Genomic DNA, 22,857 nt, shown 5'->3' with positions numbered 1-22,857 from the left:
CATTAACTGCGTACATTGTTGCCTGAGGACAATCTTTCTTTCTCGCATCGTTGGTCACGGTTGAAATTGCTTCTTCGCAACAGAAGCGTGCAAGGAGGAGATTGCTTTAGAATGAAAGGCACTCATGGGAAAGGATTCCAAGATATGTTTGTTATGATAATGTATTGCTCTTGTATCCGTTTTAATCATACTCAAAAACATATAATTTAAAAACTGATTGCCTGTTTATATAAAATGTGTTTTCAAAACTAAAATTATGATGATGATTCAGCCAAGAGTTTATGAGACACTGAAGATGGCCTTACTGTTGAGTGTTCAGATTGGAGGAAGTATTCGTGAAGTTACAATCAAGAATAAAGATATGGCCGATGTTTAAATGTTAAGCTACCGCATTGTTCTCAATAATATGATTATTAATAACAAATTTATAAATCCCATTCTATCCTGTTGGAAATATACTCAGTACTACACTGAATTTGTGACATACATCAGATGACTCATCAAACAGCAAGAGCGAAAAAAAAATCATTCCTTTCATCATTGCCGTTGACTCTAGTCATTTATTCCGCTCTGACCGTTTCTTTTTCTCCTCTTCATTTTTCCCTAGGTTAATGCATTTAAACTGCTGATAAAGATGGCGAAAATTGCGCCAAATAATTTTCCATCCGACCAGACGACACTGGCACCCGCCGTCTGACGGCATCACCCCCCGCAAGACGTCCCGAATCGAAAACGAGGAATCCAAGCGTACCCAGCCGTGCCGGGGGAAAATTCAATGAAGCTGTAATCACATCGTTGACGGGAAAAATTTAAGCTCTAACGGAAGAACGCTTGCCGGACTCTGGTCGTGAGTTGGTAGGAAGGAAGTTATGCAAGCAAGAGAATTGCGATAACACAGTTTTCGCTGGTGCATGAGACGATACGAAACGAGCACTTGCTCGGGGTGAGGAAAAGCGCGATTAATTTCACGGGAATGAGGAAACGAATTTTGGCATAAGAAAGTTTTGGATCTACTCCGGTGATGTAACAACGTACGGCCGTCTTTATCAGAATTAATGAAGTCACTTCAACGAATGGACGAAGAAAAATAACTGACGAAAAACGTATCCCTGTCTAAAGAAAATAAGTTATTGGTGAGTGTGTTTGTTTTTTTTTTGCTGGGCAAAGTAATTCCAAACAATTGTGCGACCAATTTTTAACTTTTTATTACCCATCAATGGTGAAGGGACGGCCATCCGCCGAGTGCTGCAGTTTATGAGCTGTTTTCATTGCGCGTTTTTCTTCGCGATCATTGTTTTCCCAGCAAACATATGGCGCGCGGCGCGATGCAATTTGGGCCGGAAAATGGAACCCGTTCCCTTTGTGTGTGTTTGCGTTTGTGGACCGGTTTTCGGAGGGAAATAAATGGCACAACCAACCAGGTCCATTCCGGAACAGTTGCACGTGGCAGTTTGTGAAAATAAATAGTTTTGTGTCCAGGCAGGCAGACGATCAGCGTCAGCAAAAATAAATAAAAACAAATAATGGAATTGAATGCAACTGCACAAAAAATACATTACAATAAATTTCCGTGATAGCGGTATGTGCCCCACTTGTTTGAGTGGAATGGTAAACATTAAGGCATAAGGACATTGGATGGTTGAAAGACATTTTCTACGTCGAACGATGTTGGGAAGGTTTTTCTGTCGATTCTTAGTTCTTTGTAGATGGAATCATACTGACCATGCCACAAATTGGTGGTGAAACAGTGCAAGATAATCCACTTAGCGTTGTTGGTGTCCTTTTCGCAAAAAGTTGGACAGTATCTCTACGGTATAAAGCGATAAATGTTAATACAAATTTTCATCCTCATTTAATACATTCTACCGTTTTTCTACTTTAACCCTTCCGTAACCAATCCCCTTTTGAAAACGAAAATAAAAATCTTTTTGGTTGTAACTTTTTTGTCTTTTAACATTTTTTTTCGCAACTTTTACCTCTATGCATTTTTAGAACTGACCACTTGATACCGGAGTTATTCCGGATTTAAAATGGGTGTTAGCTTTTGGCCATATGCCAGAACGCGTACTTCGGAAATTATTATTTTAGATATTCTGAATAGAAACGACGCTTAAACTATACAAAATTTGATCAGGAATTTGATCGGAACCTGTTACGGGGTCATTCATTTATTTAGTTAACATCTAAACAGATAACACTGAATCAACAATTTGACGCCACAATGCACGGTTCGAGGCCGCATCTCTCCATCCTCGAATACGCCCCACGCTCGCCAAGTCGTTCTGCACCTGGTCTGCCCATCTCGCTCGCTGCGCTCCACGCCGTCTCGTACCTGCCGGATCGGAAGCGAACACCATCTTTGCAGGGTTGCTGTCCGGCATTCTTGCAACATGTCCTGCCCATCGTACCCTTCCGGCTTTAGCTACCTTCTGGATACTGGGTTCGCCGTAGAGTTGGGCGAGCTCATGGTTCATTCTTCGCCGCCACACACCGTCTTCTTGCACACCGACAAAGATGGTCCTAAGCACCCGTCTCTCGAATACTCCGAGTGCTTGCAAGTCCTCCTCGAGCATTGTCCATGTTTCATGTCCGTAGAGGACTACCGGTCTTATTAACGTCTTGTACATGATACATTTGGTGCGGTGGCGAATCTTTTTTGACCGTAGTTTCTTCTGGAGCCCGTAGTAGGCCCGACTTCCACAGATGATGCGCCTTCGTATTTCACGACTAACGTTGTTGTCAGCCGTTAGCAAGGATCCGAGATAGACGAATTCCTCGACCACCTCGAAGGTATCCCCGTCTATCGTAACACTGCTTCCCAGGCGGGCCCTGTCGCGCTCGGTTCCGCCCACAAGCATGTACTTTATCTTTGACGCATTCACCACCAGTCCAACTTTTGTTGCTTCACGTTTCAGGCGGGTGTACAGTTCTACCACCTTTGCAAATGTTCGGCCGACAATGTCCATGTCATCCGCGAAGCAAATAAATTGACTGGATCTGTTGAAAATCGTACCCCGGCTGTTACACCCGGCTCTCCGCATGACACATTCTAGCGCAATGTTGAACAACAGGCACGAAAGTCCATCACCTTGTCTTAGTCCCCGGCGCGATTCGAACGAACTGGAGTGTTCGCCCGAAATCTTCACACAGTTTTGCACACCATCCACCGTTGCTTTGATCAGTCTGGTAAGCTTCCCAGGGAAGCTGTTCTCGTCCATAATTTTCCATAGCTCTACGCGGTCTATACTGTCGTATGCCGCCTTGAAATCAACGAACAGATGGTGCGTTGGGACCTGGTATTCACGGCATCGCTCGAAAGTTCTCACACTCCAGTTTGTCGCCTTTCTTGTAGATGGGGCATATAACCCCTTCCTTCCACTCCTCCGGTAGCTGTTCGGTTTCCCAGATTCTGACTATCAGTATGTGCAGGCAAGTGGCCAGCTTTTCCGGGCCCATCTTGATGAGCTCAGCTCCGATACCATCCTTACCAGCTGCTTTATTGGTCTTTAGCTGTTGAATGGCATCCTTAACTTCCCTCAAGGTGGGGGCTGGTTGGCTTCCATCGTCCGCTGAACTGACGTAGTCATCTCCTCCGCTGCCTTGACTTTCACTGCCTGTACTCTCAGCGCCATTCAGATGTTCCTCGTAGTGCTGCTTCCACCTTTCGATCACCACACGTTCGTCCGTCAAGATGCTCCCATCCTTATCCCGGCACATTTCGGCTCGTGGCACGAAGCCTTTGCGGGATGCGTTGAGCTTCTGGTAGAACTTGCGTGTATCTTGAGAACGGCACAGCTGTTCCATCTCCTCGCACTCCGCTTCTTCCAGGCGGCGTTTCTTCTCCTGAAAAAGGCGGGTCTGCTGTCTCCGCTTCCGTCTATAACGTTCCACGTTCTGCCGGGTACCTTGCTGCAGCGCGACCGCCCGCGCTGCGTCCTTCTCCTCCAGAATCTGTCTGCACTCTTCGTCGAACCAATCGTTCCGTCGACTTCGACCCATATACCCGACGTTGTTCTCCGCTGCGTCGTTAATGGCTGCTTTAACTGTACTCCAGCAGTCCTCAAGAGGGGCCCCATCGAGCTCACCTCCTCCGGCAACGCTGCCTCGAGATGCTGCGCGTATGTAGTGGCGACATCAGGTTGCTTCAGTCGCTCTAGGTCGTACCGCGGCGGTCGTCGGTACCGAACATTGTTGATGACGGATAGTTTTGGGCGCAGTTTAACCATCACCAGATAGTGGTCCGAGTCGATGTTAGCGCCACGATATGTCCTGACGTCGATAATGTCGGAGAAGTGCCGTCCATCAATCAGAACGTGGTCGATTTGTGATTCTGTCTGCAGTGGTGATCTCCAGGTGTACCGATACGGGAGGCTGTGTTGGAAGTAGGTGCTACGAATGGTCATATTCTTGGAGGCGGCGAAATCAATTAGTCGTAGGCCGTTTTCGTTCGTCAGCCGGTGAGCGCTGAACTTTCCAATAGTCGGTCTAAACTCCTCCTCTTAGCCAACCTGAGCGTTCAAATCTCCTATGATGATTTTGACGTCGTGGCTTGGGCAGCTGTCGTACTCACGTTCCAGCTGCGCGTAGAATGCGTCCTTATCATCATCAGTGCTTCCGGAGTGTGGGCTATGGACGTTGATTATGCTGAAGTTGAAGAACCGGCTTTTGATCCTCAACCTGCACATTCTTTCATTGATCGGCCACCACCCGATCACGCGCCTTTGCATATCGCCCATCACTATGAAAGCTGTTCCCAGCTCGTGTGTGTTGCCGCAGCTCTGGTAGATGGTATGATTACCTCTAAACGTTCGCACCATTGATCCCTTCCAACAAACCTCCTGCAGCGCTACGATGCCGAATCCACGGTCCTTGAGCACATCGGCGAGTATGCGTGTGCTCCCGATGAAGTTGAGAGATTTGCAGTTCCACGAACCGAGTTTCCAATCGCTAGTCCCTTTTCGTCGCAGTGGTCTTCGCCGATGGTTCCAGTCCGTACACTCTTGTTGATTGTTCGTTGCTTATGATTTTTTAAAGGCTGGCTTGCAGGGCCTGACACCAAACCCCCTAAATTTCTGGAGGACCATTCCTCCTTATTTCCGGTGGACCATGGTGCACAGTTTCACTTAGAGTCCCTCGCTGGCACTCGGACGATGATCAGCCGCCCCTAACATGGAGAACAGACGCTGTTGTGAGCCGATCCTGACATGGAGAACAGACGCTCAATAAGATTTGCACCTCCGAAGAGGAGCAAACCCCCCCTTCCCTGTCAGCATACGACCATAGTTCCCACCGGGGTTGGTTACCCGATCTTCCCTAAGGTTGCTCGTATCCCGGCCAGCACCGCGGGGAGGTAGGGATAGGAGTTGCTGGGTAAGAGGCTAAGGACCGCGAGATGGGGTCTATTTTATTCCTTCAGGTACGCGAAGTACCAATGGTACGCTTTACCCAGCATTTGCCGTGCCCTGTTACGGGGTCACTTTACGGAAATAGGCGAATACCATCATGCGACACATCAAACTTCATAATTTCAAAAGTTATGGTATTCTAAGGTAGTTTTGTACTTCCTGGACCGTGTTTGAACCGATTGGAATCGGTAAACGGTTTTACCATGTACCGGTTCAAGGGACAATTTTGAGAAATAAGCAAACCCCATCATGCGGCATATCAAACTTCATGATTTCAAAAGTTATGGCATTCTATAGCAGTTTTGTACTTCCTGAACCATATTTGAACCGATTGGAATCGATTACATGGTGAACGGTTTTCCCATGTACTGGGTCAAAGGACAATTTTGGAAAGTAAGCAAACCCCATCATGCGGCGTATCAAACTTCATGGTTTTAAAAGTTATGGCACGCATCGGATTTGCTCGAGTTTGACGTTTGCTCACTAACGCCACACATAGGAATATTTTGCAAATCTAGCTGGAATAAAGTTGATTTTTAAAAATGTTTTTTTGTAGTGTAAAAATATTTAAAAAATAGCTGAATAGTGTGGGACCTGCTATCTGTATATATTTTTCTATTTGCAATGATATTTTGACAGCTACGCTCTTTGAAACTTTGCGGTTTTTAACTAACGTGTTAATTTTTGCGGCTTGCTTTTTCAAAGCACGCAATTTTTTATTTCGGTGTTCATTCTGTATGACATTAATTTACATTATTTCCACGGATGATGATTATGTTGGTAATATAGTAGTCCATACATATTTAAATCATAGAAAAAATCGATTGTTTTGAGATATATGGAGGAATCAATCGATGCTACTTTTGAATAAAAAAAAGATGAAAAACTCACAATTTCATTGGTCTGGCATTTCGTTATTCGGCGATATTCGGTAATATTTCAACGCATAGCCGCTAGATATACATCCATATTTTGTAATCCCGAGATAAAATCTTGCGCAAATTTGCGCCATTTCAAAATCGGGGTCTCAAAAGTTGTGATACAATTTGAGATTTATCTGTGAAATGCAAGTTATTTGCAGGCGCGATGAACTTACCATCGCACTTTCTAAGCGTATAGATGTCGACTACCTATATGATAGTATGTAACAAAATATTACTCATATTTACGAGATTCTAATCAGCCGTATTACGCTTGGGGAACATGGGGTAAAACGACTCATAATTTATGACGACTGGAAGGAATGTATCTGTGACTGTCAATTATTCACAACTTTAATGTAAAATTCATTTTATAAATACAATACAATACAAGTCTCTCTGTTATTTTTTGAAAAATTGCTAAAGGGCGTCCATGAAGGTTGTGATTTGTGAATGACTCCAAAACAGTAATATGAAATAGAGGGATAAATAATAAAATTATCATACAAAGTACTGAGATGTTATGCTAAAAATGATTGAACTGAATAAAACACTGAAGTCGGTTTTTACACGAGGATACGTTCCATGTAAATCAAAACCACGTGAATTTCAAAAACCGCGAAAACTCTTAAATCCGCGTAGAAAACTTCATCTAGAATCGATTTTTCACGGCTTTTATGGGGTCTTCGATTTTTTTTTTAAATCGCGCTAAGAAAACTTATATGGAAATTTGCGTAAAAAATTTGACCCCAGTGTAAAAAAAAATGATTTCGTTGGAGCAAGTTGTTACCAACATCAAAACTCTTCCTAGAAGGAATAAATGATGGACAGCTGGTAGACGAATTACGACGAAGAATGATGATCCCTTGGCTCGTTATCTCATTAGCTAATTTCCTTATACACTCACTTACTCACTCACTTATTAACTTACTCGCTCACTTACTGACTCACTCATTTACTCACTCACTTACTTATTCACTCACTTACTCTTAATTACTTGCCCATTCACTCACTTACTCACTCTCTCATTTACTCACACGCTCACTTACTCACTCATTCATTTACTCACTCGATTACTCACTCACTCACTTAAGCAGTCACTCATTCTCTCATATGATTATATCTTCATTTTTTGGTTAATCGCGTTCGTTTACTCATTTATTCATACTCTAATGAACGATAATCTTCCATTCACTTGTTCGCTTACTCACTTACTCACTTACTTGCTTACTCACTTATTCATTCGCTCACTCACTTGCTCAATCACTCACTTACTCACTCAATTACTCACTTACTCACTCACCCACGCACGTGGAAAATCTGCACCCTCATCAACTAGCATTTTGATCGGATTCTACATACAGTCATATATTTATTATACGGTGCACTGGGGTTGCTTTTTACGCAATTTGTTTTTGGTTGTTTTTGGCACATGGAACAAATAAAGCTTTACGGTTATCACTCGAAAAAATCTACAAAATATCATGAAAAAATAAGGTGAAATTGAAAAAGTCAGGTGACCAAAAAATTGATGAAAATCAACCACTTAAAAAGCGAGCTCGGTGTATATGAAGGTCATATTATCCTCAAAACTGTTTTTGTATCACAATAACAAAAAAACAAAGTAATTTGCGTGGTATCAACAAATAAAATAGTTTATTCCGGCTAGATTGGCATAAAATCCCTATGTGCGCCATCGGGTTCGTGATTTGCCCAACTAAGGTGTTTGTACGACGATGAATTTGATGAGTGAATGTTCAATGTGTTATGTCTGTTTGTCTGTGGTAAAACCGTTTACCGCATCCAATTGGTTCAAATAAGGTCCAGGAAGTACAAAACTAGCATGTATTGCCATAACTTTTGAAGTCATGAAGTTTGATACGCCGCTTGGAAACGGAAACGGTGATGGCGTTTCGCCAGCTATCATGAAACTCACCGTTGTACCAGAATTTATTGAGCAGTTCAAAGAGCGATATCCTCACGGATAGGTGTAGGCAAGGGATATCCTATCAAATTGGAACTTATAGAGACACCTCTCATTCAGTCGAGGGCTCAAAATAGTTCGTTCAGGGTGATGTCGATGCTGCACTCATCATTGGTATTGGGCGACAGCTTTCTGGGCCCTCGTTCTGCTCCCGCTTTCGCCATCTGGAATGATGAAGGGTTGCTGCGAGAATCGCAGATCTCTCGAAGTCGAACGATGCTAGTTATTCCGCTACTTTATCGCGGTTATTCGTGAATCCATTCACTTGCTTGAGTACTATGGTTCAATGTTGCCTCTGCCACGCAGAGTATTCGCTGTTCTCCATAGCTACGAAGTCGCCCGTCGTACGGAGCAGAGCGTGTCGTCGATTGCCGAAGTTTTACCCGGTACTGGACCGGACCTTCAAGCGGCTTAAATAGTTCACGCAATGCAAGCTGACACTGAATCGAACTCGGCGGAACATATGTTGACACAACAGTTACCTGAATATGATATTGATTTGCAAACGCTCGCAGGGCAGGTCAACTCCGTGTTGGCCATAATGGACGTTGTTCGATTGTAAGAGCACGTGTAATGCCTGCCGACAAAAATCGGTTGTACTAAGGTCTTGTTCACCTTTGTCTTTTGAAGATCGAGGACCGAAGGTACGACATCCGGTTTAGACATATCTAGATCGTAAATCATGTTGCTATTTGTTTCGTACCAAGCGTAATTGACCTGGTAGACCAAGGCTTTGAAATACAGAATCATTCGGAGAACCTAGAATGTCTATAGAAATATTGTCAGCATTCATTATTCGAAAAACGAAAAAAATATTAGAAAACCCAACACCAAAATCATTCATGCGCGATATTCGTGTGCAATTTTCGTCCAAATAAAAGTGGCCAACTCCTCCGACGATTACTGTTAGGTAAGGCCGATCAACAATTTATGATCTAACGATTAATTAGGGTATATGGGGGTTGGGTTGGGTTGCGTTGATGGGCTACAGCTCTTCGATGAACCTACGCCGAATGGAGTATCCTTCTCCACTGGACTCGATCCTGGGCCAATCGCTTCCAGTCGCCCTGAACATTGAGCGCCCTCAGGTCCTCTTCAACTGCAAAAAGCCATCGTGTACGCGGCCTTCCACGAAGCCTGCGGTCTCTTCCGGGTTCTCTACTAAAGATTATCTTCGCTTGACGTTCTTCCGGCATACGAACAACGTGACTAGCCTACCGTAGTCTGCCGTGTTGTATAAGCTTAATAATATCCAGCTCTTTATACACCTGGTACAACTCGTGATTCATGCGACGCCGCCAGATACAGTTCTCCTGTTTACCGCCGAATATTGTCTGCAGCACCTTACGCTCAAACACTCCGAGAGCTCTCCGATCAGCCTCCTTTAACGTCCATGTCTCATGGCCGTATAAAGCCACCGGAAGAATCAGAGTAGTATACAGCGCGAGTTTTGTTTTCGTTAGTTTTATATATGTGTTCACAAAATTTTGCGCCGCACTGTGAATACACACTTATATAAAACGCACTATCGATCGTTTCTCTTTGGACGCACCGTGCACGACACGCTGTCCGTCGGTCCGAAAATCGTCGGCGGCGGAGTTTGTCATAATTTTGATCGGTGCGCGACGGCAGCGTTTTCGGCGTCACGCCGAAAGCCATTTTTGCCGGCGGCGTGAATCGGTGTGGCATTTTTTTAATACCATTGTTTCTTTGGACAAATAAATTACCAGGAAAATCATTTGTATTTCGCCGGAAAAATAAAATGAGCTTCCTCAGAAAATTCCTCTAAATTTTTCAAATTTTCATTTCGATTTCTTTTAGGAAGTTCCTTGATATTTCCACTAGCGATTATTTAAAATTTCCCGGAAATTGCTTTGGAATTTCATATGAAAGCTTTGAGAAATTCCCTAGGAAACATTTTGGAATTTCGGATTGATTATTTTCTTAATTTCTTAGAAAATTATTTAGAATTTCCGTTGGTAGTTCTTCGGAATGAACTCTTACAAGTGTTCACGGAAAACTCTATGAAACTTTCACTTGATATTTTGGAATTTTCGAGAAGGATTATACGAGAATTTCACAGGAAATTTTTGGAGTTTTTGCGGAAAATTGTTCAAAATTTGGAAGAAATTCTTTGGATTTCAATGGGAAGCTGTTCAAAATTTACAAAAACATTTTTTCGGAAGTTCCAGAGGAAGTTATTTGGAACACATTTTTTTATTTCCAAGGGAAATTTTGTGGAATTACGGGAAATTATTTGTATTGTCCATTAAAAAGTCTTAGGAAATTCCACGGGAAGTTGTTCGAAAGGTCATATGGTCGAAAGTTATTCGGGAAATTGAACGTTAGGCCGAAATGGTCAATAAGTCGAAAACGGTTTGACCGAAAATGTCATTTGTCCAAAAGCGATATGCGGCCGAACTGGTAATTTGGCCGATAAAGCAATTTGCCTCAACAGGTCGTTTGGTCGAAAAGGTCATGTAACCGGAAAATGTCGTTTGGCCGAAATGTTCATTTGGCGTACGGCCAAAAATGTTATTTTCTGAACTGTAATATACCAAAAACGTTGACCAGTTCGGCCAAACAACATGTTCACTCAAATGGTCAAATTGTCAGCTATGACAGTGGTTCTCTCTGCAAAACGACTTTTTTCGGCCAAAGGACCAATTCGCCCGAATGACATTTCGGGTAGTATGTCCATGTCAGTCAAGAATCTATGACGAAATATGACTATGACTATAGGTCGAAAGACAAAAGGTCGAAAGAACAAAAGGTCGAAAGACAAAAGGTCGAAAAGACAAAAGGCCGAAAGGACAAAAGGTCGAAAAGACAAAACGTCAAAAGAGACAGAAGGTCAAACGGGAGATAAGGTCGAAAAGGACAATACGTCAAAAGGGACATCAAAAGGGACAATTGGACAAACTTCAAGCAGACATAACGCACTCATCTAATCAATCAAAGTTGAAAAATGAGCAATTTTCAAAGAAGGAGTAATTACTATAAGACAATACAGTAATATCCCGATTTTATCACCCCCCTGGTGAATTTTGGGGTGATAAAATAGGGCATGTGACAAAATCGGAAAAAAAATATTTTAATTTTTTTAAATTTATTTTACAAATATGAATCAGTTTATGCCTTGGAAAGGCAAAATGCGTGAACAGTACTCGTTATTTCTTGTTGAAAATGCTTACAAAATCCTTCGCAGGTACTGAAAAGTTATTCATAGTAAATTCCATGCGGTAAAATTTATTTCATGAAAATCATTGTTGTTTGCGGTATTATTTACGAAAATAAAAAGAACGACTAAAATTTTTGGGGTGACAAAATCGGGTCGAAAACGTGACAAAATCGGGACGTGATAAAATCGGGTCGAAAACGTGATAAAATTGGGGTAGACAAAATCGGGGGTAGACAATATTGGGGAGTGACAAAATCGAGTCGACACTGTATTAGGAATATCTTGATAGTTCTGAAAGAGATAAAAAAAGATTGTTAATAAGAAATGAATAAAGCTTATATTCCGCGAGACGGAGTTGTCCTATACAGTTTTCAAAAAATACTGTTTTATTTTTCACTATTTTTAACAATTAAATAAAATCATCCAATGAGTGCCAATAATACATAAACATCTAGGTTTTCTGAATGTCACTTCAACCTATTCAAAATAGTGCACGCCGCAGCCACGCAGGCGCACGCATTGAAAATACACCGCCGTATAATACACGCCGGTGTATTTGATCGAAGTGACATTTAGAAAACTCAAACATCCATCTATTAGTGGTACTTATTGAATGAATTTTATTTAATTGTTTAAAATTGTAAAAACAAAAGAGCAGAGTTTTTGCTAACTGTGTAGGGCAAATCTGGTTCGCGATTGATTTTCTCCGTTTCAGTTTCTTGTCAATTTCAAACTTATGTCCCTTTCGACCTTTTGTCCGTCGTCGAACCTGTTCGACGTTTTGTCCTTTCGACCTTTTGTCCCTTTCGACCTTTTGTCTTTTTCGACCATTTGTCCCTTCGACCTTTTGTCTTTCGACGTTTTGTCTTTCGATCTTTTGTCTTTGGACCTTTTGTACCTAACCCGTCAGCCAAATCGCCCTTTTTGGCAAACGGCATTTGAAACCAAAAGACCAGTTCAAGACAAAAATTTCAAAACGACTTATCTGTTTTTGTAAACAAAGATTCAAACGACGATTTGACGAATCTGATAGCTCCCCCAAGCAAACCAACACCACCAATTTTCACAGCATACTTCCTTACTTCCCGTGATAATGAACATGTTTCTTCAACGAATCCTATGTATTCCGGCTCGAATTGTAGCATAAATTAGCAGTTTCGTGCCAATTTAATAGCCGTCCGCGATTTGTTGGGTTCATCACTGCACTTCACTTCTCAAAGGGCATTGGAAAAATCAAGTTTTCACTTACTTCTCCGCACATGAGCAGCCCGAAATGTTGATAGAATGCAAATTAAACACCACTTTTTGAAATCAGTCACTTATTTGAACCGAAAACTTAGTATAAACTGCTAGATTAGCCCGAAAAAACGATCAAAAACTGATCGCGGAGTGAATGTAAACACCGCGGTGCACCGGCACCGGCAGCAGCAAACTAATAAGTAGGGTGGCTCAAAAAATAATTTTGCTTCGCCACGCTCAGTTGATTATGATTTATAATTTGGGTGTCATCCAATGGTTTGGGCTGGTTTGAATAGGCTTACCGTGCGCAGGTCGTTTCAGGTTTGTATGACAGTTGATATGGCGAATGGTTGAATTTAACATTATTCTGATTCTGGCACTCCGTCATTGGGCGATGGCGAGGGGGGAGACCATATGACGGGATGAAATATTTAAGAGCTTCAACTCCATAGACAATCCATATTGAATGGTCGTTCCAATAGTTGGGAGTCGATTTTAATCGAGGTTGCGATTCTTTCGCATGATAATTAGGCTTCTCAGAAGGCATCAGTGAAACGTGCAATTCAACAAAATACCCAGAATTTGTCTGTGATATCTATCGTACCAGGGGCAGATACTTCATACAAAAAGTGTGACATAAGGGTGAGTATAAAATGCTATATTTGCGTTACGTAATCAATGGATCTTTCCTGCGGTGCGGTTTTCGTTCACTGAAGTCTCTGATATGTTGCTTTCAGCAATGTGGGTTCTCTTTTCGCCAGCGTTTGGAGGGAAAGCGCCGTAATCAGTGTAATAAAAGGTTTAGTTTCCCATTCTAGTTTTCATACAAACTTGAACCGGCTGGCGCTCAACCAGTTTTTGTTCAAATCGGTTTTTTTAGGACACTCGGAGCATGGGACGGAATCGAGTGAGCGTGATGGTGCTGGGTCGTTTTTTGAACCTTCTTCTTCTTCTTCTTCATTGGCATTACATCCCCCACTGGGACATTGCCGCCTCGCAGCTTAGTGTTCATTAAGCTCTTCCACAGTTATTAACTGCGAGGTTTCTAAGCCAAGTTACCATTTCTGCATTCGTATATCATGAGGCTAACACGATGATACTTTTATGCCCAGGGAAGTCGAGACAATTTCCAATCCGAAAATTGTCTAGACCGGCACCGGGAATCGAACCCAGCCACCCTCAGCATGGTCTTGCTTTGTAGCCGCGCATCCTACCGCACGGCTAAGGAGGGCCCTTTTGAACCACCCTACTAATATTCTTTGTTTTTTATAAATACGACACCAATACTATTACACAGTAAAATATTATGAAAATTAGCCACGACGGAATTCATAATTGAATGTAAAATTCGGAAACAGAATGTGTACCAGATCATAATTTTAAGATTCTGTGATGTAAATGATAAAACCATTGAAATTTCAATTGAATATATCTTAATTTTACATGACTCTACCGGAAACCTTGGTGAGCGAGCACGTGGCTGTCAAAACAAATCAAAACAAACTTCACTGCATTTCATGCAAACCGCAGCTGGCACCTATTTTACTCATATAAGAATCAACCTAAACGGATATCTTCACATATGAAAATAAAGCAGCCTTTATGACGCTGCATTTCATCGCTGCAACTCTTTGTTTTTTGCTTCTTCCGACGAGAAATCTGTGATGCATTCAGCATACTGAGTCTCAAATGATTCCGTCTCGATGGAGTTTCCGTGTCATGTAAATTTTATCCATCTATTTTAATTATCGAATCACCAAAACGTTTAACCTGTTACACCTTGATCGACTCGATATCAAGAAGCGGAAATGCCTGAGACGATAACAAGTTCGCCTCTCACTCTGCAGACCAATGTTCTATTCTCATACTCTGCTCCTTTTTTTGTTTTCAAATAAAAATAAGAACTGTGAAATTCCAGCACGTGTAAATATAAAACAACCTATAACTTTCTGTCGTTTAACACGGAGCAGATTTGTTACATCTACTTGAACGGAAATTTACAGGTTTTGTTCGTACTGTGTACAGTATATGAATGTTTTTACTGTACCAATACTATCAAAGCTTTGTTTTGGTACTCAACCCACCTTCACCTTAAGTCAAATGAAATTCGCCAAATTACTTTCACCTATTCTACCAAACAACTTTCGACCCTGTGGCCTTCAGCCAAATGACTTTTTGTTTGACCCTTCTCCATTCAAGAATTTTCTTTCATCTTTCAATTTCAAGACATTTAATTCCCAATTTCCAAAACAAACTCTACTGGATTTCCGAAGGAATTTCTTCCAAATCTCCAAGCAAAGCTCTTCCAAATTTTTGCGGGAAGTTCATCCGAATTTCCACAGAACATTTATAAAATTTCTTAGAGGAAAAATTAAGAATATCCCATGTGAAAGTACTTGAAGTACTTAAGAAATTATTTACCAACGCGATTCACTGAAAATATAAATAAACATGAATTCTCTCTGATTTATATGGTAAATGAAATTTCTAGTTTTACCATTTCATTATCTATTCATTATATTATGGAAAAAATAAGTGCTTCCTTTCATTCCTATTAACTCTTTCGTCGAAGCGCAGCTAGTCCACTTCATTGACACCACTTCGCATTGCAGATCAAAATAGAATTCTACGTACTAAAAATAAACGAAAACAGCTCACAAACAAGGATCCAAATTCAGTTTTAAAACTCGGCTATGCGAATTCGTAGATTTTTTTCCAATCTTCACAAAACCAACGAAGAAAAAAACTCCCAGGGCTTCCCTTCATCATCGCGCTTTATGAATGCATTTTGGTTGAATACACATCCTAGAACCGTATGCAGCTGGTTATGCACGGTGCTGGGGTTGCATTCAACATATTGCATCGAGATTCATATTTTTGCAGAGACCGACCATTTCACCGAATCTAACAGCTGAGCGTAGTGCAAACAGCCATAAAAAGAAACAGCAGCAGCAGCGTCGAATGAATGGAAAATAAAATATAAGTTTTCCTCCCGACCAACTCCGGGGAAGAACTACAATAGCAGCAGCATAGAGATCATACAGGTACAAGTAATAATAAAGCAGTAGCACCTCGCTTCGAGGTTCTTCCCGTTAGTTCCCGAACGGTTCCCCACAGGTGAACGGGCGAATGTTTGCTTTTCGGAAAAGTTGAAGTGAAAATGGATAATGCCTAGTGTAGTGTGTTCGTTCAACGGAGACAGAAGAAAATCCCAGATGAGCAACAGTAAATAGTGAAACCTACCTCCTCCCGAGGGCATCGAAGTGAGACCCCAGCCCTGCTTAGTTCAACGTCATTGGTCTGTTTATGCGGGATTATTGTGTATGACTCGTTGGCCGTCTGCCAGAAGTGTGAAAATTTGTCGGTGTCCGAGTCCGAGGTGGCAAAAGAGAGAAACCTGTTTGTGTGGGTGACCGGTGGTGTGGAAAGTCGGGGCGAATTCTATTATAATAGCCACAACAACAGTAAACATACATACCGGCAACCACTTGTGAAAACGAATAGTGAGTCGAGAGGCTTGAGTCCGGAAATCCCTTCCGAGATTCCGGGAGCACGGTCCCCGGCGTCACCCCGCCGTGCTGTGGTTGGTGAGAAGTGCTTTGTGTACGTTTGAGGCGAGGAGCGGCGGAAAATTTGTCCTCGGGCCAAGAAAACTTTCAGGAAAGGAAGACGCCCGGTGCGCACCAAAGGTGGAAAATAATGGCCGGATATGTGTGTCATATTTTACTATTCTTTCTCTTCGCCCAGGAAACGGCTTACGGTGAGTTTCATTTCATTTTATTCTCTTTATATTGTTTTGGTTTCGAGTCAAACAGGCCAAGTATAGAAGGTTTATTTTTATCGCAACAATTATGCGGCGGTTGCAGTCATGGGCGTAGCTGAGTCTTAATCGTTATTTATCTCATAAATTAGGTGGAATCGCTAAATGTCAGACAGCTAATATTATTGCGCATTGTTCAACGTTCATTAAGAATGCATGTGAATTCAAGAATATGTAGGCGAAAATTTTAACCGTTCGACATTCGCGAATTAGCCCACAACTTAGAAAGAAAAGCATGAAGTAGAGGTTGGCATTGAAACAATTTTAAAAACAGTTTCTTTCACATCATAAGTCAAACCTTTACAAAATTTTCTGTTAGAAAAAAACTTTTGCATATTGATATGATCTACTTCAAGTTCATATACTTTTTTCATTTATTGTAGATCGAAATATTGACGATGATTGATAATGGATTCCTGGTCGTTTAATGGAAATTCTGATTTTTTTCATTATTCGATGTTGCATTTGTGAATGTAATATGATGAATAAGTCGATAAGCTAAGAACAAGCTACCATTAGCGTTTTATTCCAAAATGAGTGATTTGCCTTAGCGATTTATGTGCTTATAAGTAATCTGAATTCATAGGATAAGGGTGGATTTTCTCGTAAGATATGCATCGTGGTCTCGAAAATCGAAGAAAATATTTTTTTTCTTGCAATTGCATCGACCACGTTCAGCATTCCATTGCGGGACAAAATGAGATATCACGTAGAAGCACTAGTTGAATCATTTATTTTGATTTTGGGCGAATTTTTCAATTCTATCCAACCTTTGTATACAGTATCCGACGTAACGTATACTATGTGATATTGTTTTGATTTTTAATTAGATACAATTTCAAATTTATTTGCAAAGTTTTTCGTTTAATATGCTTAGATAAAAACCAACCAAACGACGATATCCACGACGTATTATTTAAGAGCAGATCGCTCAAGTACTTTCATTTGTTTTTGGGATGATTATTATTTTTGTATTTTCAATTTAATTCCTAATTTTGTTGAATCTAACGTATGTTTGCTCCGCTGGGTTTGGTCAAAACTAAAACCGAACTTTTTGCTTTGCACTGTTGAAGTCTACGTAAAGACTAAATGTTTTAATTTCCACGATTCATTTTTCCGGATTTTAAAAATCCACGAGAATTTCCTTCGAATTTCTTTCCTCGAAAAGTCTTTCAAACTTCTCTAAAAGATTGTTTTGTATTTTCCGTTGAAATCTCTACCGAAGTTCAACAGGTATTTTTTCGTATTTTGGCCAGTACTTCTGCAGATTCAAATTAGAGACCGTCACGAAAAAGGGTCAGGAAGTATGGGCTAATAGCTCAGCAGTCTTCCAACGGGTTTTGGAGTTTTTTTTATAACAATCGATTTTCGTACTCTATATTTTGCCCAACAGTTTAAAACAATAGATTAAAGGCACTAAACTATTAAAAAAATGAATTTCGCCAAGCACTGTTAAAAATCGGTAAACCAGCCAATCTCGTACGTGCATCGCAAGCGCAGATATCATAATCGTGCAACTCAAGGGCTATTAATACTTCACGGAGAGCGGACACGAGGGCCGCACAGCATCTATTGCAAAATGACACCGGTAGCAGCAGCTTCAGTGGAAAGATAATCATCGATAGGCCGCCGCAGACAGCAGCAGCCCTCAAGTGAGATTTCCAAGCAATGTTCAGACCATCGTTTAGTGGTTGATAATGATTAGAAAGGTGCACTATGAAAATAAAATCGATTATTTTTTAGATCAGCATTTTCTGAGGAGAAAACTGCAAAAAAAAATGGTTAACTACAAAAAATGGCGTCGGTTGCGGTCCCGCAACATCACTGGCGATACTAAAAGAAAGAAAGTTGCTGTCGGTAGCAGAATCCCAAGCGCTTAAGGTCACTCCTGACAGAATCCAAGTTTCAAAGTGCTCGCGTTTTCGGGGACACACCACTCGATACGGAGACGGCGGACTACTGTCATTTTCATTTTCATTTATTTAGTTTACATCTAAACAGATAACACTGAATCAACAAACACAATACACGGTTCGAGGCCGCATCTCTCCATCCTCGATTACGCCCCATGCTCGCCAAGTCGTTCTGCACCTGGTCTGCCTATCTCGCTCGCTGCGCTCCACGTCGTCTCGTACCTGCCGGATCGGAAGCGAACACCATCTTTGCAGGGTTGCTGTCCGGCATTCTTGCAACATGCCCTGCCCATCGTACCCTTCCGGCTTTAGATACCTTCTGGATACTGGGTTCGCCGTAGAGTTGGGCGAGCTCATGGTTCATTCTTCGCCGCCACACACCGTCTTCTTGCACACCGCCAAAGATGGTCCTAAGCACCCGTCTCTCGAATACTCCGAGTGCTTGCAAGTCCTCCTCGAGCATTGTCAATGTTTCATGTCCGTAGAGGACAACCGGTCTTATCAGCGTCTTGTACATAACACATTTGGTGCGGTGGCGAATCTTTTTCGACCGCAGTTCCTTCTGGGGCCCATAGTAGGCCCGACTTCCACAGATGATGCGCCTTCGTATTTCACGACTAACGTTGTTGTCAGCCGTTAGCAAGGATCCGAGGTAGACGAATTCCTCGACCACCTCGAAGGTATCCCCGTCTATCGTAACACTGCTTCCCAGGCGGGCCCTGTCGCGCCCGGCTCCGCCCACAAGCATGTACTTTGTCTTTGACGCATTCACCACCAGTCCAACTTTTGTTGCTTCACGTTTCAGGCGGGTGTACAGTTCTGCCGCCTTTGCAAATGTTCGGCCGACAATGTCCATGTCATCCGCGAAGCAAATAAATTGACTGGATCTGTTGAAAATCATACCCCGGCTGTTACACCCGGCTCTCCGCATGACACCTTCTAGCGCAATGTTGAACAACAGGCACGAAAGTCCATCACCTTGTCTTAGTCCCCGGCGCGATTCGAACGAACTGGAGTGTTCGCCCGAAATCTTCACACAGTTTTGCACACCATCTACCGTTGCTTTGATCAGTCTGGTAAGCTTCCCAGGGAAGCTGTTCTCGTCCATAACTTTCCATAGCTTTACGCGGTCTATACTGTCGTATGCCGCCTTGAAATCAACGAACAGATGGTGCGTTGGGACCTGGTATTCACGGCATTTTTGAAGGATTTGCCGTACAGTAAAGATCTGGTCCGTTGTCGAGCGGCCGTCAACGAAGCCGGCTTGATAACTTCCCACGAACTCGTTCACTGATGGTGACAGACGACGGAAGATGATCTGGGATATCACTATGTAGGCGGCATTAAGGATGGTGATCGCTCGAAAGTTCTCACACTCCAGCTTGTCGCCTTTCTTGTAGATGGGGCATATAACCCCTTCCTTCCACTCCTCCGGTAGCTGTTCGGTTTCCCAGATTCTGACTATCAGTTTGTGCAGGCAAGTGGCCAGCTTTTCCAAGGCCATCTTGATGAGCTCAGCTCCGATACCATCCTTACCAGCTGCTTTATTGGTCTTTAGCTGTTGAATGACATCCTTAACTTCCCTCAGGGTGGGGGCTGATTGGCTTCCATCGTCCGCTGAACTGACGTAGTCATCTCCTCCGCTGCCTTGACTTTCACTGCCTGTACTCTCAGCGCCATTCAGATGTTCCTCGTAGTGCTGCTTCCACCTTTCGATCACCACACGTTCGTCCGTCAAGATGCTCCCATCCTTATCCCGGCACATTTCGGCTCGCGGCAGTATTCCAGCAGTCCTCAAGAGGGGCCCCATCGAGCTCACCCTCTTCCGGCAACACTGCCTCAAGATGATGCGCGTATGCAGTGGCGACATCAGGTTGCTTCAGTCGCTCTAGGTCGTACCGCGGCGGTCGTTGGTACCGAACATTGTTGATGACGGATAGTTTTGGGCGCAGTTTAACCATCACCAGATAGTGGTCAGAGTCGATGTTAGCGCCACGATATGTCCTGACGTCGATAATGTCGGAGAAGTGCCGTCCATCAATCAGAACGTGGTCGATTTGTGATTCTGTCTGCAGTGGTGATCTCCAGGTGTACCGATACGGGAGGCTGTGTTGGAAGTAGGTGCTACGAATGGCCATATTCTTGGAGGCGGCGAAATCAATTAGTCGTAGGCCGTTTTCGTTCGTCAGCCGGTGAGCGCTGAACTTCCCAATAGTCGGTCTAAACTCCTCCTCTTGGCCAACCTGAGCGTTCAAATCTCCTATGATGATTTTGACGTCGTGGCTTGGGCAGCTGTCGTACTCACGTTCCAGCTGCGCGTAGAAGGCGTCCTTATCATCATCAGTGCTTCCGGAGTGTGGGTTATGGACGTTGATTATGCTGAAGTTGAAGAACCGGCCTTTGATCCTCAACCTGCACATTCTTTCATTGATCGGCCACCACCCGATCACGCGCCTTTGCATATCGCCCATCACTATGAAAGCTGTTCCCAGCTCGTGTGTGTTGCCGCAGCTCTGGTAGATGGTATGATTACCTCTAAACGTTCGCACCATTGATCCCTTCCAACAAACCTCCTGCAGCGCTACGATGCCGAATCCACGGTCCTTGAGCACATCGGCGAGTATGCGTGTGCTCCCGATGAAGTTGAGAGATTTGCAGTTCCACGGACCGAGTTTCCAATCGCTAGTCCTTTTCGTCGCAGTGGTCCTCGCCGATGGTTCCGGTCCGTACTCTCTTGTTGATTGTTCGTTGCTTAAGATTTTTTAAAGGCTGGCTTGCAGGGCCTGACACCAAACCCCCTAAATTTCCGGAGGACCATTCCTCCTTATTTCCGGTGGACCATGGTGCACAGTTTCACTTAGAGTCCCTCGCTGGCACTCGGACGATGATCAGCCGCCCCTAACATGGAGAACAGACGCTGTTGTGAGCCGATCCTGACATGGAGAACAAACGCTCAATAAGATTTGCACCTCCGGAGAGGAGCAAACCCCCCTTTCCTGTCAGCATACAACCATAGTTCCCACCGAGGTTGGTTACCTGATCTCCTCTAAGGTTGCTCGTATCCCGGTCAGCACAGCGGGGAGGTAGGGATAGGGGTTGCTGGGTAAGAGGCTAAGGACCGCGAGATGGGGTCTATTTTATTCCTTCAGGTACGCGAAGTACCAATGGTACGCTTTACCCAGCATTTGCCGTGCCGGCGGACTACTGTCATTTTTGTTGATTCAGTTGACAGTTATGCGTTGCGTTGAAGGAAGACGCTGCAAACTTGAAACGGCTCGTGCTAAATCAGTTGTTATCCAATTTTGCTCAAATTCGCGGAGGACATTCAGAACATGGGACAGAATTGAGTGATCGGTGTGGAAAAAAATCGAATTTTTGTACCACCCTAATATATATCTAGATAAAAGTTAAAAAAATAAATTACGCTCGAAAAACGAAAAACGAATTTTCCATACCACCCTAACAATTTTAAAGTAAAATCGATTGAACGAGTGATGTAAACAACCTACGATTATGGTCTGTTCAGTAAAGTTGTCACGTTGATAAGCGTTGATATTATTAAACATGATATTCTAACAATCGGTATATTGAGTGAAGATGCGCTGGAAATGTATAAGGAAGTTATGATTACTATAAACATTTTGTTTTTGACGAATTGGGCGAAATTTTTTGTTTTATAACACTTCTAGAATTAATGATTTTGATTTTCTCGTACATAAAGTCATTTTTTTAAATGATGGAAAAACCTCAAATTCTCCAATAACAAAATATGCAGAGCAATCCTTAGCCCTTCCTCTGTCTAACCCAGGGAAACATGGATCCCCCTTTTTCCCCCATTCAAAAATACAGGCATTTGAAAACAACGGATTTTATCAAGAAAAACAGTGATATCTCTGCAATCCACCAATGATTGATTTACAATGATTTACTTGGTTATGTAACCAAAACGTGCATTTGTTTATGCTCTAAAACTTTGTAGAAGACGTCACTTTGATAAAAATCAAACTTAAAAAGTTACAATCAAAATATTGATTTTTTAGGGTCACCCTAACATAATTATTTAAAATTATCATAACAAATGATACAAACGACGTACAATAAAGGTTTCTTCAGCAGAGTGCCTCAAAATTAAATAAGGAACAACTTTCTAGAACATCGTGCAATGCTTAAATTAGAAATATAGAAGTTAAAAATTTTATCTCAAAATGTAGTAGGGCCGCTCTATTGCAACAAACTTCAAAATAAAGCTTAAATAATAAGCTTTGACTTTGCTGAAGACATTTTGATCCTAAAATATTATCATCATGGTGAAAATATTTTTTTCCTCCTAATTTTACGACGTGGCCCAATGTGCAATGCTGGACTGCTGGTGGATTACTAAAACTGGATTTTGAA

The 22,857-nt window shown here is 42.5% G+C and overlaps 1 protein-coding gene across 2 annotated transcripts in view; it reads left to right on the top strand.

The window, feature by feature from the left end:
* The window catches only part of LOC134227028 (protein amalgam-like), a 278,865-nt gene that overhangs the window by 73,099 nt on the left and 182,909 nt on the right, over positions 1–22,857 (top strand). For both annotated transcript variants that reach the window (XM_062708213.1, XM_062708212.1), the window contains exons 2-3: positions 608–1,133; positions 15,613–16,489. In XM_062708213.1, the coding sequence (XP_062564197.1) occupies positions 16,429–16,489 (61 nt within the window). In that variant the 5' untranslated portion in view covers positions 608–1,133; positions 15,613–16,428. The remainder of the gene's footprint in view (positions 1–607; positions 1,134–15,612; positions 16,490–22,857) is intronic.

Source organism: Armigeres subalbatus, chromosome 3 (genome assembly GCF_024139115.2).
Source record: "Armigeres subalbatus isolate Guangzhou_Male chromosome 3, GZ_Asu_2, whole genome shotgun sequence".
Classification (NCBI taxonomy): domain Eukaryota; kingdom Metazoa; phylum Arthropoda; class Insecta; order Diptera; family Culicidae; genus Armigeres; species Armigeres subalbatus.
This window is presented reverse-complemented; position numbering and strand designations above follow the sequence as displayed.